This window comes from Bombyx mandarina, chromosome 09 (assembly GCF_030267445.1).
Source record: "Bombyx mandarina strain Sakado chromosome 09, ASM3026744v2".
In the NCBI taxonomy this organism is placed as follows: Eukaryota; Metazoa; Arthropoda; class Insecta; order Lepidoptera; family Bombycidae; genus Bombyx; species Bombyx mandarina.
The window spans coordinates 7263026-7280380 of record NC_143216.1 but is presented as its reverse complement, the minus strand read 5'-3'; the positions used below and the strand labels follow the sequence as shown (position 1 = coordinate 7280380).

General features: G+C 33.3%; 1 protein-coding gene across 1 annotated transcript; it reads left to right on the top strand.

Moving 5' to 3' along the window:
• Positions 1-764: 764 nt before the first annotated feature.
• ndl (serine protease nudel) lies at positions 765-17155 on the top strand. Its single transcript, XM_028175166.2, has 26 exons — positions 765-878; positions 1670-1751; positions 2181-2303; positions 2384-2980; positions 3071-3140; positions 3669-3782; positions 4124-4368; positions 4569-4726; positions 4894-5021; positions 5095-5275; positions 5666-5997; positions 6588-6886; positions 7437-7552; positions 7732-7891; positions 7971-9150; positions 9215-9384; positions 9907-10020; positions 10094-10271; positions 10708-11121; positions 11198-11386; positions 11471-11615; positions 11762-11930; positions 12248-12448; positions 14942-15173; positions 16094-16222; positions 16751-17155. Exons 2-26 carry the CDS (start codon positions 1670-1672, stop codon positions 17061-17063), a joined length of 6039 nt encoding a protein of 2012 aa, XP_028030967.2. The 5' UTR covers positions 765-878; the 3' UTR covers positions 17064-17155.
• Positions 17156-17355: the final 200 nt, after the last annotated feature.

The following is a 17355-nucleotide window of genomic DNA, read 5'->3' as shown; positions in this document are numbered from 1 at the left end:
GGTCTCACGTATAGTTACAACGGCTGCCCCACCCTTCAAACCGAAACGCATTACTGCTTCACAGCAGAAATAGGCAGGGTGGAGGTACCCACCCACGCGGACTCACAAGAGGTCCTACCACCAGTAATTACGCAAATTATAATTTTGCGGGTTTCATTTTTATTACACGATGTTATTCCTTCACCGTGGAAATCAATCGTGAACATTTGTTGAGTACGTATTTCATTACAAAAATTGGTACCCGCCTGAGATTCGAACACCGGTGCATCGCTCAACACGAATGCACCGGACGTCTTATCCGTTAGGCCACGACGACTTCAAGAGGTTATTGATGTTTGATTGTTTCCTGTGTAAATAAAGAAAGTACTTAATATACTGGAAAAAAATCATATTCACAAACTGTTTCAGCTTCTTGACGGACTAATTTTTAATTAATTTAGCTGACTATTAATTAGTCGATACATTTTTTTGGATATTTCTTTTTACTTTTTGTATTTTTTAACCATTTTCCTTTTTATCCTTTTTGGACATGCTCGCAGCCACCCTATGCTAAAGAGTAGTATAGTATATCCTACCGTTTCTACCATATGATGATATATGATACCAAGATCTAAGGTATCATATCAATTCAATCGTGAGCTCATGTCTATCGAAAATAAATAAATAAAAAGAATTATTTTTCGAAACACGTTACGTTACATTCCACGAAAACACTGATCGAAGAAATATGATTCTACCCGAAAGTTTGATAATCAGCAGAAATTACTCAGTAACATAGTGTGGCAGTGGCAGTATGTGTGTTCACGTACTCACGCCTTAATCATTTAACAACAATGTGCTTTATTATTTAATTAAAATAAAACCAGAAAAATACAGATGTGAGTACAGATATATTTTGATGTAAAAGCGTTTTGTAATTTCACTAATTGGATACATATTGGCTACAATATAGAATATCCTGTCTGCTTAGTTCTTCAAATATACTGATTTCATATTTGGTTCATCTTTAAATTTAGTAGTTGATAATTTACATATTTTCTATTTTTCGATCATAGATAGCATTATAGATGAAAACTTGGGTTTAATTTTATTCAGACAAACCATACATTTTATGTTATACACAAACAATATTGCGAGAGACACTTGAACGCACCATTTAGCTTTATTGCCTTGTAATAGAAACATTGACTAGATAATAAATAATCTATTATTAGGTAGCAATATCAAATGATTGTCTATATGGCAGTTTACGCGTAGGTGGTTTCATTTCATCAAACTAAATGAAATGAGACATTATTATTCATTGTATACGGTACGCTTTTATTCCAATGTAATTAGGCATAATAGATTCATTATATGTTATACACAAATGATTTTACGTACATAAATTTGTTTGTTCGTGTTCTATGTCTTTATTCTGTATATCGGTTTATTTATCTCGTAATTCAATCTCAGGTATCCTTAAAATGCAGGACCCCTTTTTCAATGCAATTAAGAAATTGATCTAAGTTTGGGGATGGAGACCGGTATGTTGTAGTCCTATCTATTACAGCACTCGCTTGATAACAGTAGACACTTGTAAAATGTATCTAAATGACCTAAGCGTGGCTAGGACTTACTAAAGTTGAGATAAAATTGGTTGGTAAAAAATCATAATTTTTTATTTCAGATGATTGAAACTATGAAAACAGAACGATCCTTCGAAAAACTTGGACTTCCACCTATGGAGTTGGCAGAATCAACAACTAATCGTGAGTTTCAAGCACATCAAAGAAACCTGCTTTATTCGAGTTTATGTTGATAACCTATAAATTACGTTAACAAAATCGGCGCTCGATTTAATAAATTATAATACATTGAATCTCTTAAAATAAATTAAGTTATGTTATTATCATACTCAGTCATCCGATGAGAAAGTGGTGGGCATGGCTCGAGAAAGCCACAATCACGGACCCGCTACTTTTTTACTAGTTAAATTATAAACTCACGTATAGCAAACATCCTGTTAAATATGTTTTTAAAGGGAAACGATGTATTTTAGTGTTTAAACAGTGGCAGAAATAAACAGTGGCAGATATTATATTTTAATTAATAAAAAACAAACGAAGACCTAAAAAATTATTGACATAAGTCGATGTTCCGAAATTTTAATCATTCAGGTATGGCTTTTTTTGCTTCAGGTCAAAATAATGAGGTTAAAAATAAATGGATACTGTTAATACAAAAATTAAAAACGACAATTTTACTTATTGTACTCGCTGCAGGGGTGTATGTTTTATCGCTGAGATTGTTGGAAATTTTTGGTGAGTTATAGATTAATCTTTCTTTAACTCTCAATTAATTTCAGCTGCTAACTTATTAATATGTATAATAAAATTTTCAGTCGGTACACGTACCACTGAAATATTTGTAGTAACAGGAACATACGAATACCCGAACATTACATTATACGATGGCGACATGGAAATATTTTTACGATTGAAAAACAATACTTTAGAAGCAAACAAAAGGATGAAAAGACATGTCAGCGAACTAAGCGATAGCATAATAGAGCCTGTAGAAGAGTTCGTTTTAACCGATGAAGACTTACAGAATGCAAGAGAAATAATAGTAAAACATGATTTACTATGTAAACATGGTGACAATGATGAAACTTGTATAAAAATAACTAACCGTTTAAAAGAAATGGTTTCGAAACCGAAGCTTAATAAAGATGAAAGCAATGAAATTCGAGTCATTCCTAAAATAAAAATTAATAGTTTGCATAGCTTAGAAGCCGATCGTGATTTAAATTCTAACAATCATGCTATTCGTAATTCTGAGGCAGTAAAAAAACGTGAAATACATTCCGTAGCAAAAACACAAAATATATTGGAATCTGTTCCTCACACACAACTAGCATTTGCAGCTCAACCTTCAGAGAATCATATCACTGATCCATGTCTAGAGCGTCTCTTGAAGCAATATACTCAAGCACGTAGTAAGTAAATCGATATTAACAATATCAAATAATATTTATCTGGTTGGTTTAAAATAATTAAAATTTCTTAATGACATCAATTATTTACAGACAATTATGAATTGCCTCATTCTGAATACGCACCACCTCAGTATGAGAACCCAACACTCAATCACCCAAGGTAAGAATAGAGTTTGATATTTATTTACCCGTTTTTCCAATGTTATCTGTTTGTAGCCTGATAGAACCTGAAGCGCCTGCGCTCTAAATAATAAGATGTTCGATAAATTTGAATCAACTGATTTCACTTCTCATAATCCAATACATACAACCAATATAACACAATCGAGACTTCGATATACGCGGTCTAATATCTATGAGCTTCGATAACTACCTATAATGCAGTGAGCCATGCGAGTAAATCTATGAAGAAATAGATGTGAAAATAAGTAGGATACTAGACTGTAAACTATGTTCAACTATAAGTTTCATTAAAACCATCCAGCAATGCCTTATCATACTATAATACCGAAATCCTTAATCCCCTATTAAATATAGATAGAACTGATGATAGCAGGGAAGTAATAGTCGTGTGCGAACTCGGATACTCCAATATAAATGTTATTGTACCAGAAGTGAAAATTTAGCTTATAGCCTAAAGATCAAAGGCTTAAAGGAATAAATTAATATTTTTATAATAATTTCATAGATACTACGATCCGGTCTCGCACCCAGCATTTCTCCAAGGTCGCGAGGTAGAAGCTAGGAAAAGCAAACTTCATCCACAAGACGTTGATATATTCATGAGCCTACTAACTCCCAAGTAAGTTATTGGTAGCTGTAAAACATTGTTGATATTACGACCTGCATGCTTCATAGAAATCTTCTACCCCTCCTGGCTGAACCTTTGCTCGCCCACCTGTCCTGGTGAAACTGGAAAGGCCTCCGGGCCACCAGTAATCCTTCAATCATAAAAAAAAAGAAATCTTCTAAAAACCTTCAAAAACAACAGAAGGTATCAATTTTGACCCGCTTCCTCTGTTTTATTCCATTTTAATTTTAAAAATATTATTAGTGTAATTTGTCTTATTTTATTTAAGTTTACTATTTATGTATTTATAAATATAACTCATTACACTTATTTAAAAGAAATACTTGTGTCAGGCCCGAAGCTATTTCCACCAAAAAAATTGATGCAGAAGCACGAAATACACTTTGCTCTGATGGATCAAAACCATGTGATAATGGTGAAGGATGTATCACTGAAAAACAATGGTGTGATGGAAATGTTGATTGTTCTGATGTAAGCGACGAAGCTAAGTGTGACTGTAAATCTAGAGTAGACAAATCGAGGCTTTGTGATGGATACTTTGACTGTCCATTTGGAGAAGACGAAATGGGGTGTTTTGGTAAAGTATTTTAATTTCAATTACATATTTACAAAAAAAAATTGTACTATTTTTTTGTTTCTATTTTGTTGTAGTTATTTCAAATAAGTATATGTGTTCGCGTTGACGTTCCTCTTGCTTTCATTTTATTTGTCCTATGTTGGTATGACTATGCAAGTACCTCATTTAAAGACATTAAAGAAACGTTAGTTTTACTTCAGGGTGCAGTGAGACTACTTTCAGTTGTTTGGACGTGGATATGAATTCACAGAGTACTTGTTTCACGAAAGAGCAAAGATGCGACAATATCGAGCATTGTCCGAATCATAGAGATGAACTTGAATGTAATATGTTAGCTCCAAGCCTTTTAAAAAAGCCTGTAAGTAAATTTAAAACGGTTTTATGCATTGTGTACATTTAATTCTTTAATTATTAGAAAGAACCTTTGTTTGTAAAAATTACTTTACTTAAATAAATATTATTTTATTTAGATAATTAATCAATCATATTGATCTAATTAATTAAATTGTATGGTTTAAATTACAGCTATTTGCAGTGTCAAATACAGAAGGGTTTTTGCATAGAAATCTTAAAGGAGATTGGTATGCCGTATGCCATAATCCATATATGTGGGCGCACGACACTTGCCGTCGAGAAACTGGACTTATAATAAGGTTTGTTTTTTCTTTTGCATTACGGGAAATAATATCATGGCTTAACGATTAATCAATGTTTAATTTTGTGCAGACCACCTTTTATACAAATAGTCCCTGTTGATCCGATGTTGAAAGTCAGTTACTTGAGCACGGGTCCAGGTGGTATATTACAAACAAGTGAGACTTGCTTCAACTCTTCCGCCGTTTACGTCACCTGCCCAGATCTGCTATGTGGCACTCGAGTCCCAAGCACGTCACAGCTACTGAGAGAAGTAAGTTACAGCATCCGTAGTCATTTTTGTTTTAACCTTTCTTTATTTGTTCGTAATTTATATATTCATATGTGACTATTTATTGATGTGCAGTTTGCACACTGGTAGTATTACTAGTTGAAATACGTAGTGAGTCCGCACTGGTTCTAATTATGAGCGTTATTGCGTTCGAACTTTATGAGTTGGACAAATAAATACATCAAACTGAAATGAGAATCTAATCTATTATTTAAAAACAATAATGAAATAAGCCCATAAAAGAGTTGGAGTATGAATCTGTAAATTGGTGCATGAACAAAATCAAATTGTTTAATAATGAAGGCTTTAAAAGTGAATTAGTACAGTACAATGTTTTGAAAAAAAAAACTTATTACAAGATCTAACTTTTAGAACGCTGCTATGGAAAATAGACTTTTTGGAAGAAATAAAAGATTCCTTATAGATGGCCATCCATATCCATTTATGTTTTTCGGCAACCGACAAAAACGATCATTAGTATATCATAACTACGACCTATTAAATTACTGGAGAAATCGCAATGAGTTAAATCGACCTTGGTATATTAGAAATATGCGATCGGAAAGCCGAGTCGTTGGTGGAAAACCAAGTCAACCCACGGCTTGGCCATGGACGGTGGCCATATACAGAAACGGCATGTTTCATTGTGGTGGAGTTATTATCACTCAAAACTGGGTTATATCTGCTGCGCATTGCGTACATAAGTAAGTATTACCATATATCAAATAACTTTGATTTATTGGAATAAAACCTGAAACAAAGAGCTAGTATTAACCACCGCGGAATTAATTGTTGGCAGCTGCAAATAAGCGGTGGTTACGTCTAAATGAGACGTTCTTAAGCACAATACAGCAGAAGTCGATTATTTTTGGCATAATACACAAAAGCTAATTTCTTTTCGATTTAATATACTTGAAAATGAAATGTCTCTATATAGAATTACAGTGTTGAAGAAAGATGAAACCTTCTCAGTATATTAATTGCATAGAAGTATATCAATAGACAAAGAACATTATTAAAATTTGTTATGATTTAATTGCAGCTGTTATAAAATATTATTAAAACTTTCAGCTCATGTCTTAAAACGGGTTGACAAGTAACATTTTCAAAATAAATGAAGTTAGGTTGATTCCGTCTTTACCATATAGGTTGAAAGATTGCTGTATTAGTATTCGCAATAGTTGTGTTGTGATTCAAGCATTTCATAAATAGTAGAAGATAGAGATAATTTTATTTATTCACAACTTCAGTGATTAGAATCTTTGTAATAACACAGAAATATTTTTTCTCCTAGATTTTGGGATCACTACTATGAAGTTCAAGCTGGTATGCTTCGGCGTTTCTCGTTTTCACCGCAAGAACAAAACCATCAAGTAACACATGTGATTGTAAACCAGCATTACAAACAAGACGATATGAAAAATGACTTGTCTCTACTAAGGGTCGAGCCAATTATTCAGTTCAGTCGATGGGTTCGTCCAATATGCTTACCGGGACCTGATACTGCTGGTCCTGATTGGTTATGGGGCCCATCACCCGGTACTATCTGCACTGCTGTGGGCTGGGGAGCTACAGTTGAACATGGACCGGATCGTTAGTATTCATGATTTCCAACTTTAATTATCCTTAACCTTAGTAATGTTTTCCTGGTGTATTTTTGTTTCCTATTTTGCTATAGTTTATTTACTGGAACTGATAAAAAGCCATCCAAGCAAAATCGTTATGTATCACGTATAGCGTAAACATCTGCCGTTAACTAACCACACATAATACCATCCTAGGATTGCAATAGGATTTGCGACGCGGAATGAGAGGTACTAGATAATAATAAACGAAGCGAAAACTAAGAAAATTTCAACCATCTCAAATTCGGTTCGAATTCGCATATTGAATTTAAAGACATTAGATGAAACATTGGTACTTGTAAAGCCCGTTATCGAGCGATTGTAAGAGTAAATAAGCTGATGCCCCGTTTGATTATAAGTATAAATAGCTTCAGAGCTTAAAAGATATTGGATGGTATCAAATAAACATTATATAAAGCAACTTAATCATTATAATTTTTACACATAATCGTATAAAATTAAATGATTACGCATAAATATCATCAGCATTAATAATAAAAAAATAATAAACTTCATAGCTGATCATCTTCGCGAAGTGGAAGTACCAATATGGGACAAGTGTAAGCATGAAGAGGATAGAGCCGGTAAAGAAATTTGCGCTGGACCTTCAGAAGGTGGAAAAGATGCATGCCAAGTATGATAAAAATATAATTTCCTTTGCGCCCTTTATTTAAACTGCCCGAAAATATGTATTTCAGTTATTTTTTAAAGAGAACAAGATGAGATTGTAGCGTTGGTATTGATGATCAATTAATTACTCAAGTGGATCAATTGTAATAAATAAGTTGTTACTAAATTTTAGTCATATTGCAGGGCGACAGTGGGGGACCATTATTATGTCGAAACCCTACGAATTCTCATCAGTGGTATTTAGCCGGAATTGTGAGTCATGGGGATGGTTGCGCTCGTAAAGGTGAACCCGGGGTTTATACAAGAGTTAGTCTTTTTGTAAAGTGGATTAAGCATCATATAGGTATGTTTTTTAACTAATATTTATCATCTATTAAATCTCATTTAATAAAAAATTAATAAAACAACTAAATATTTTTCAGCCGCGAATTCCTTACCAATAGTCAAGCCTTTACAAGAATGTCCTGGATTCAAATGTAAATCTGGAATTTCAAAGTGCATATTTAATAAAAGAAAATGTGACCAAATTATCGATTGTCTCGGAGGAGAAGATGAAATTGATTGCAATTTTGTAAAATCTACTACAACCTTAAGCGATAACGAGTTTCTTTCTGAAATGTTTAGAAGCAATGAGAGAAGTGACCGAATTGAAATAAATCGCATAACAAAAGGCGCTAATATTGAAAATAACACTTTGAAAATTATCCCAAATACCGAGGCCAGTACAGAAGAAGCGACATCAACTTCTGTTGCAGTAAATCGTTATGATGACAAAACCACTATGGAAAATAACTTTAAACATGCGTCAACACTCGAACTTCCATTTTCTTCAAGTTCTGATGAATCCCATTCTGAATCACATGAAAAATCTATAGGTTTACCTTCAATGGAAGGAACCCTATCAATTTCAGAAGAAAAAACAACAGCAAGCACTACAACAACTTTCGAAGAAATTTTCAGTAGTACAATTTTATCTACAACTGAGGAATATCGCGGAGACACAGCAATTGTTAATGAATCACTAGAATCAGATTCTACAGATTTCCAAAATGCAACAATGGATATGGAAAGCAGTGCTAATGATTTTTTTAAAAACCTTAATATACTTAATGCAAGTAATGTGGAAAATACAACAGATACTAGACCAACAGACGAAACTACTATAACAGATTCAACGACAAATATTCCAACAGAAAGTCAGTTTTCTCAGTTTACTTTGTCGACGGCTGTTACCATCGACGAATACATAAGCATGAATGCAAATGAAATTGAAAAACTTCACTTGTTAAATTTAATTACCAATATATCCAATACAAATTCAAATGATACTGATTTTAGAAATAAATCTGAAGGTTTATATATCGAACTACTTCCAAAATCTAATATAAGCTTTATACAAAATATCGATGAGGATGTTAAAGAAACAACTGTAATCGAACAGCATATTACGAGCTCTACTGACAAAGGGCCTCTAAAAACTCTGATCGATATCGAATCAAAGCATGATATCATAAAAAAAATCGAAAAAATAGTTTTCTCTCAAAAAATGCCAGCAAAAATAAGAAGAAGGCACCGTATTCCCAAGGACTTCGAATGTGGAAAGTAAGAAAATTGGTACAATCAATAGGAAGCGAAATCAGTATTAATAAAATTACTTATTTCACAGAATTCACCAAGTCATTTCGTACAATCTAAGATGCGACAATAAAGCGGACTGTGAAGACGGAACTGATGAACTTGGATGCACATGTATTGATTATCTATCGACTATAAATGAGAAATTTCTTTGTGATGGCAGTTTTCATTGCGCCGATGGACAAGATGAACTTGATTGCTGTAAGTATTTTTTTTACAAACAGGGTCTATGGCAATCGTACGGCGAAGACAAGAGATGGTTCAGCATCATTATCGAAATATTGTTCTTTGCTAATAGCTTTTGCATTGCACACAACGCAATAATATAAAATTACCACACACACACCTTTTTTGGATTTGTACTACCACATTATGTTATTAAACATCCTTAAAAAAACATTTTTACCTGCCCATTGTCACAAACTAAATACGCACTATATGAAATATATTCGTTTAATATATAAATAAAGAACATTTAATATCTTATCTTACATATTATAGTGCCTTAAAAATACTTGGTATAAATTTGATAAACGAGTTACCATACCGCTTAAAGAAGCTAGAAAATTTCAACTTCACTAAAACGATATGTATTTGTATTTGGCTATCAAAGAACATATGTTTTGAATTTGGAAATGGTCGTTTGTACCCTGTATTTTATGGCATTGTTTAAGTTTCAAATGTTTGAAAATAGCAAAAGATAATAATTTTACTAACATTCAGTCAGCTGCCCTGAAGACCATTTTCTGTGTAAAAGAAGTAAATTGTGCATACCGTTGAATAATGTATGCGATGGAGTACCTGAATGTCCTCAAAATGACGACGAGTCGGACTGCTGTAAGTATTTCCAATATTCCCGAATATCCTAAATACAATGAAACAGCAAAATAAAAATGATTTAAAATTATAGTTGCTTTAACGAATGGCAAAGAACTCCAATACGAAATCGATGATAGACCGCAAATCAATCTAGAAGGATTTGTGACGAAGAAACATTTGAATCAGTGGCATGTTGTTTGCGAGGATAAACTGACTATTGAGCAAATAGAACAAGAAGCTAATCATATTTGCCATTACTTGGGATTCAGGTACAAAAAATAGTCTTTTTTTTATTAGTAATTTCTTTGATCGAATAAGACAGAGCTCATAACTGCGCATGACTTGAATGAAACTGGAGCGCACAAAAACTATAACTGGTGGTAATCACACTTTGAAACTTGACGGAGTCTCATTTATATTGCAATAAATAAATATTATACGGCAGTTCCACTTTTCAAACTGAAACTAATTATTTATGAATTTACCTACCTGAATAGAGGCGAAGTCAGTGTATGCTCCGCTCTTGTGGAAATTACTTTAATTATATGTTAGCTGCGTATTTTTCAAGGGAAATTTGTACCTATGTCTTGGCTTTAAACTCCGACATAGTAGTATTAGTTGGGTCGAATAGCGTATTATGCGATCTACAAATAATAAGGTCACTAATAAAGCTACATAACTCAAACTTGTTTTATTTAATTACAGTTCGGCGAGAACATATTCTGTGAAGTATATTAACATCAAAGAAGATGACGTTTTATTGATTGATAAAAGAACGAAAAGACAAATAGTTACTACAGTCCCTGTGCATTTTGCTTATAAAAATATTAGCGATGGTGTTAACGCGACTGAACATATACTCATTCAAGAACCACAACTACTCAAAGAACAATGTGTCCCAAATGTAACGAAAACATGCAAATCTTTGTATGTTTTCTGTGATAGAACATTATATACCGATTTTGATGAGACACCACTTTTCTTGCGTGAAACAGAAGTTGTACAAACATTTAAGTGGCCTTGGATTGCGAAAGTATATGTAGAGGGAAATTATAGATGTACTGGCGTTTTAGTTGACTTGTCATGGGTGTTAGTCAGCCACGCGTGTCTCTGGGATACGTGAGTATTAAGCATTATGATTCAATAAATGAATATTAATAAAATAGTAATAGCATAAATTTAATCCAAATTTTAGGTCACTTCACAGCTATATATCTGTGGTTCTTGGATCACATAAAACTTTGAAGTCTGTAAAGGGACCATATGAACAAATCTACAAAGTCGACGCTAGGAAAGATTTATACAGAAGTAAAATTTCGTTGTTGCATTTAAAAAGTCCGGCAACTTATTCAAATATGGTAAAACCGATGATTGTAGCATCCACGTGAGTTACAAGATATGTTTTGTTTTAGCTTGTAAGTAAGTAAAACAATTTTTACGTATATTTAATTTGCAAACATAATTACAGCCGCAATCATTTGGAGAAAAATAATAAATGTGTAACTGTGGGGCAATTCGATAACAACGAAACTATTAGTATTTTCCTGGAGGAAACTAATGAGAACTGCAGTTCTCATAACATATGTTTCAAACGCAAATCAATTGGAAATACTGTAAGTTTCGCTTTTAGACACATTCAATTGTCATAGTGATAAGAAAAAATTAACATAAAATTAATTTTCTTGAAACTTTTTTATTTATTTGTTTTGGTTCCTAATTATTTTAAATTACTATTTAATATGAATTGAATATTATTTAGGCTGGAATGACATCTAATCATGAATGGGCTGGGATTATAAGCTGTCATACGGAACAAGGATGGGCGCCAGTTGCATCTTTTGTAGATGGTAGAGGAGAGTGCGGCATAGGCGATCATATACTTGCTACTGATATAGACAATCTGAAAAACGAAATGAAACATTACTCGAGTTAGTACACTTTCTGACAGTCTATTAAACTTAGTCTATTACGGTTGAGTGTTTCTCTTTTGTCAAATACTTTTATCATTATTATTACTTTAGTAGAAATATAATGAACACCAGACCAGGCCGGACCAAAGGAATTTCCTTACAAATATGATGAAAATGGTCAATCACAAAATACCTAGCTTATTATATTCTCCAGGTGCTCATAATTAAAATTATCATGGCGCCACATACAAATACAATGTATTACAAGATAATTAAGAAATATTATAAATTTAATTTAGTTTATAGAATAAACCATGTAACTTAAATCTGTGTAGGTAAGAAAATATTCTCGGACTCAATGGAGCAGGTAGACGTAGATACTTGTGAAGGGACAAGGTGTGGTCGGGGCTCGTGTATTGGCTTGGAGCGAATATGTGACGGTGTAAGACAGTGTGAAGATGGAAACGACGAATCCGAAGAATCCTGTCATAAAAAAGAACACATCTGTAACGGCGATCCGTTCCATTCGGGATGTGGTAATATCTAGTCCAAATCAAATAAAATTGTGCTTTACAAAGCAGTTTTATTTGATTTGGACTACAAATGCTTTGCAAAAGTTGCAATAAATTCCCAAAAAAAAAAACGTGTAGCACTCGGGAACTGCCGCGGTAAGGCTATTGCATAGCATTTTTTTATAAACTTATGCAATTATAATTAGACAATGATAATTTAATATTAAAACAATAATAAAACAAGACCACGCTATATTAAACATTAATAAAAGCAAAACATTAACTGTCCCCTTCACACTCATAAGCTAGACCGCGCGAGTGAGAGATGGGCAGACTTTTCATGATGCGCTTGCAGTGTGACGTCACGCCACGCGCTTATTCACAAACACTACACAAGCGCAACATGTGAATGTGTTGAACGCGAGCTACATAGTAGGCGTAGTGGGGGTGTCAGGTTATTTTCGTTACGGAATTTCTTGATTCAGTCGCCGCGCTCAAAGCCCGCGATAAAATCTATGCAATAGCTTAAAAATTGACACGTCTAATAAATTCGTTAATGTTAGATTGAAATTATTTCGTTTTATAAAACTTAATATTCAGAATTATACTGCGCATATAAATATATTATAAAGCTCTGAAGAACTAGACTATCAAGATATTGGTTTTTCTACATATAACCAGTGGCGTGCGACCTCGGCATCAAAAGATTCCTTATTTTTTCAACGTAACTTTTCCTGTTATTCCTACCTGATGTACCTACTTACTTTTGTCGCGAGGCAGTCATGCGTTACGATTTGAAGGGTTGAGACAACCAATTACACTATACAATTGAGACTGAGATACAACAACGAAAGGAGAAACCCCATTTTGGGCCTAAGCGTTACACGAATGGGATATGTACCAAAAAATTCGTCTATTTTGCTTGATTAACCTATTAAAATCTTAGCTTCATTGACAATGGCCAAGTGTAGAAAATAAGTTGAATTCAATTTTTTGTTTTAAACAATCTTTGTAAACATCTGCAACACTTATTTCAATATACGTAACTAGCTCCACAAACGTGCGGATTAGAATTAGAACATCCATAAAATAGGATCGATTTAGTGGAAATCAAGTGTAAAAAATAATGAATACTCTTTTGCTTAAGGATAAATGACTGTTTTTATAGGTATTTTAATCAATGTAAATAGAGTATGGCCATCGAATCGTGACACAACTACTTACAATGGCGGCAATTCAAAATATCTACAACTGACAACATTAAATATAGCATGAAAGGGTAGTTTTGCATTTTTATATTAATGTGACTATGCCATAGAAAAACACAAATGTATCAAATCGTGTTATGTTATCTTTAATGTTGCCAACTGAAGATATTTTGGATTTTGCCGTAAAGCAGTAATGCGTTTCAGTTTGAAGGGCGGGGCAGCCGTTGTAACTATACTGAGACCTTAGAACTTATATCTCAAGGTGGGTGGCGCATTTACGTCGTACATGTCTATGAGCTCCAGTAACCACTTAACATCAGGTGGGCTGTGAGCTCGTCGATGGGTATCTAAGCAATAAAAAATAAAATAAAAAAGGCATGAAATAAAATGAAATGAAATGTGATGAGATAATATTATGGGAGCACGTAATGATTTATATTTTATATAAAAAAGTTTCAGTTAAATATAGTTTTTCATATAAAAAAGTTTTCATTAAAATTAAAATAAGACTGACCTAAAGGTCTTAGTTACCAGGTCATAAAATCCCTTAAAAAAATCATTTCGTGCGCAGCGCGTTTCGCATTACGTTGTTTTTAATTTTTGGCTTTCGTTCGTTTTCGTAAACAACCTAACGCGCGATTTCTCTTAACAGGTTCCATTTTTATTTTAAAGCAACCTGTTGCTGCAACAGGTTTCGTAAAAAATTACTCATCTTTAGTAGGACACAGCCTCAAAAATATCGTTTTTATTAAAATATCTCGAACAATAAACATAACCTAAAATGTAAACATTGTCTGATTTTACCAATTTGGCCATTGCTGGGAGACCTGAAAATTGGGCTCATGAAACCTTCTTAGGTATTGTAACTTATGCCCAAATTCTAGCACTGTAACGCCAGGCCCAAGTTTGTATGGATTTCGGGTTTGTCCTTTATGTGCAATTGCTCGTGTTCGTAGAAACAACAACATATCTTTTATTTATTTTTCATCTAAGTTAATTGTGACAATTTGCATTTATTGTAGTTTGTTTTCAATGTTCAACAAATGTTTTCTCGTTTAATTCGTGTTTTTATATTTATTTTTTATTGCTTATATGGGTGGACGAGCTCACAGCCCACCTGGTGTTAAGTGGTTACTGGAGCACATAGACATCTAGAACGTAAATGCGCCACCCACCTTGAGATATAAGTTCCAAGGTCTCAAGTATAAAATTCGTGTAAAATTGCGAAGCTAATCCCATATCCGGTAATAGTTAGTCTAAGTATTTAACACAAATCCAATGAATAGCTACGTTTTGTTCATTTTTATAGGGTGTTCATCGGGTCAAATGAAATGCCGTAACGGTAAATGCTTGTCTAAAGAGTTATTCAGAGATGGTCATGATGACTGTGGGGATGGGACAGATGAACCCGGTCACACCACGTGCTCGGATTATTTGGCAAGAGTTATGCCTTCGAGACTTTGTGATGGAATCCTACACTGCCATGACAGAAGTGATGAAGATCCGAGCTTCTGTAAATGCTTTGCTAAAAAGGCATACAGGTAAGCCGTGAGCCTAATTGCTCTAATATTAACAGAATAGAATTTTAACTGATATTAGAGCAGCTGATTCGTCTTCAATCCGAGCATCTATATTTGTATTTCTTATACATCAGTCTGTTACCATATATAGCGAACATATTGAGGAATGTGATCATTAGCCCATTACTTTCAGAATAATGTGTTAATATCGCACATCGTAAATAATCAGGAATTATTTCGGAGCACATAGCACAGATCTATAGGTAAAAATAACATAATCGCTCCCAAAAGAACGAAAGAATGTAGGTTACATTAAAATATATATATTTTCGCTACAACCAACTCTGGAACTTTTTGAAGTAAATTTTATCAATCTCTTCAATTTATTCCTTTTTCTTTGACTATTCGCTCTATTAGCATTACGTATCTTTGAATAATTTAACATGCTTCATTTACTGTGGAAAATCAAAGAAATTCATTACTTTAGAAGAATATAATATATACATAATTTTACAGATATTTATCAACATGAAGAATGATTTATGACGACTTCTTTAACAAATCAACAGATTAGAATATTCATTAAATTGCTTTATCTTAAGTAGGTGCGGTAATTAAAAAATATGAGTATGAAACTCCAACTTCCTCGGGCAACTTACTACTGCTATTACTATAATACTTTATAGTAGCCAATCTTCGTCCGTCGTACATCTTCGACAAATTGATAATTAAACTGTAATTCTTTGGATATAAATCTAATAGCCGAACAAATTCATAAAGACAGTTAATATCAAATAAACGTTTCTAAAACTGTTAACCAAATCAAACTAAAAGATATTATATGTTTATCTGTTGTGTCTGCCTTCATAGACAAGAGTTAAACCAAAAAAAAGAATTATCTGTAGTATCTAAACATAAGTAGCTGTTTATTTTGATTGCAGATGTAACAGAAAATCACGTCAATTAGAACAGTGTGTAGCTCCTGATATGTTGTGTGATGGTGTAAGAGATTGTCCAAATGGCGAAGACGAGCAAACTTGTATAGGTCTCAGTGCACCAGAGGGAACTCCGTACGTTTAACAACTTTATTATCTTTATCTCTATTTAAAAAAATGAATTGCTGTTCGTTAGTCTCGCTAAAACTAGAGAACGGCTAGACCGATTTGGCTAATTTTAGTCTCGAACTATTTGTGGAAGTCCAGAAAAGGTTTAAAAGGTTTAGATAAATATGAAAATGGTCGGAATTAAATAAAAATAACAATTTTGTTTTTCCTTTGATGTGTCCCCCGTCGGACGGATTTCTTTTGTTTGTTTTAAGTTTATTTTAATATATACAAAAGTTTAGGTATTTTATTATTGGATTGAGGCACTACGAAGTCTGCCGAGTCAACTAGTTTTCAATAATAATATACTACCTAATCTTTCATCATCACTGTAGATACATTATTTAAATTTAATAACATGTTTATAGTTATTAGTTCACTCAATAGCTCAATTTAAGATTATAACACTGCTAATAATAAATTTCTGCTATCACTATACTTCCCGCATTCTTTTCATCCAATGAATAGAAATGAAATTATAAAATTTTGTTGCAGCTACGGAACTGGACAAGTAATTGTTCGGTCACACGGCGCATGGCATTCTAAGTGCTATCCCACGCAAAACCACACTAAATCAGAGTTAGAAGCCATTTGCAGAGAACTTGGTTTTATAAGCGGCCACGCGAAGGAAATCAAAGGGATGAAAATCCTCCACCCACACAATAGCCTACTTTTAGATCCTTTCAGAGAAGTCGTTTTGAACAACAACACTGTTATTAGAATGAGAAACACGCACGAACCACTGGCAAAACCCATTTTTAACAAAGACATAATTAATTGTTACCCAGTTTTTATAGAATGTTATTAAGTTTTCATATACTTTCTAGTAGATATATTTATTTAGCGTGGTAGCTTGCGTTTTTCAGTTATACTCTAAATGTAATAAATATTTTAAGATTACTTTCTCAATTATAATTTAATTTACCCAATCATCGAACCACAGAATTAGCTTATCAGTGAAATCAGTGACATCTAATATAATAACGAAAAACAACTATGTAGGTATCAAATTCAGCTAAAGAATACAATGACATTAAAGCCTTAAACTGTGAGCACTGGCTTACAGAAAAACTTCCTAGATGGCGCTGTAATGGAATAAT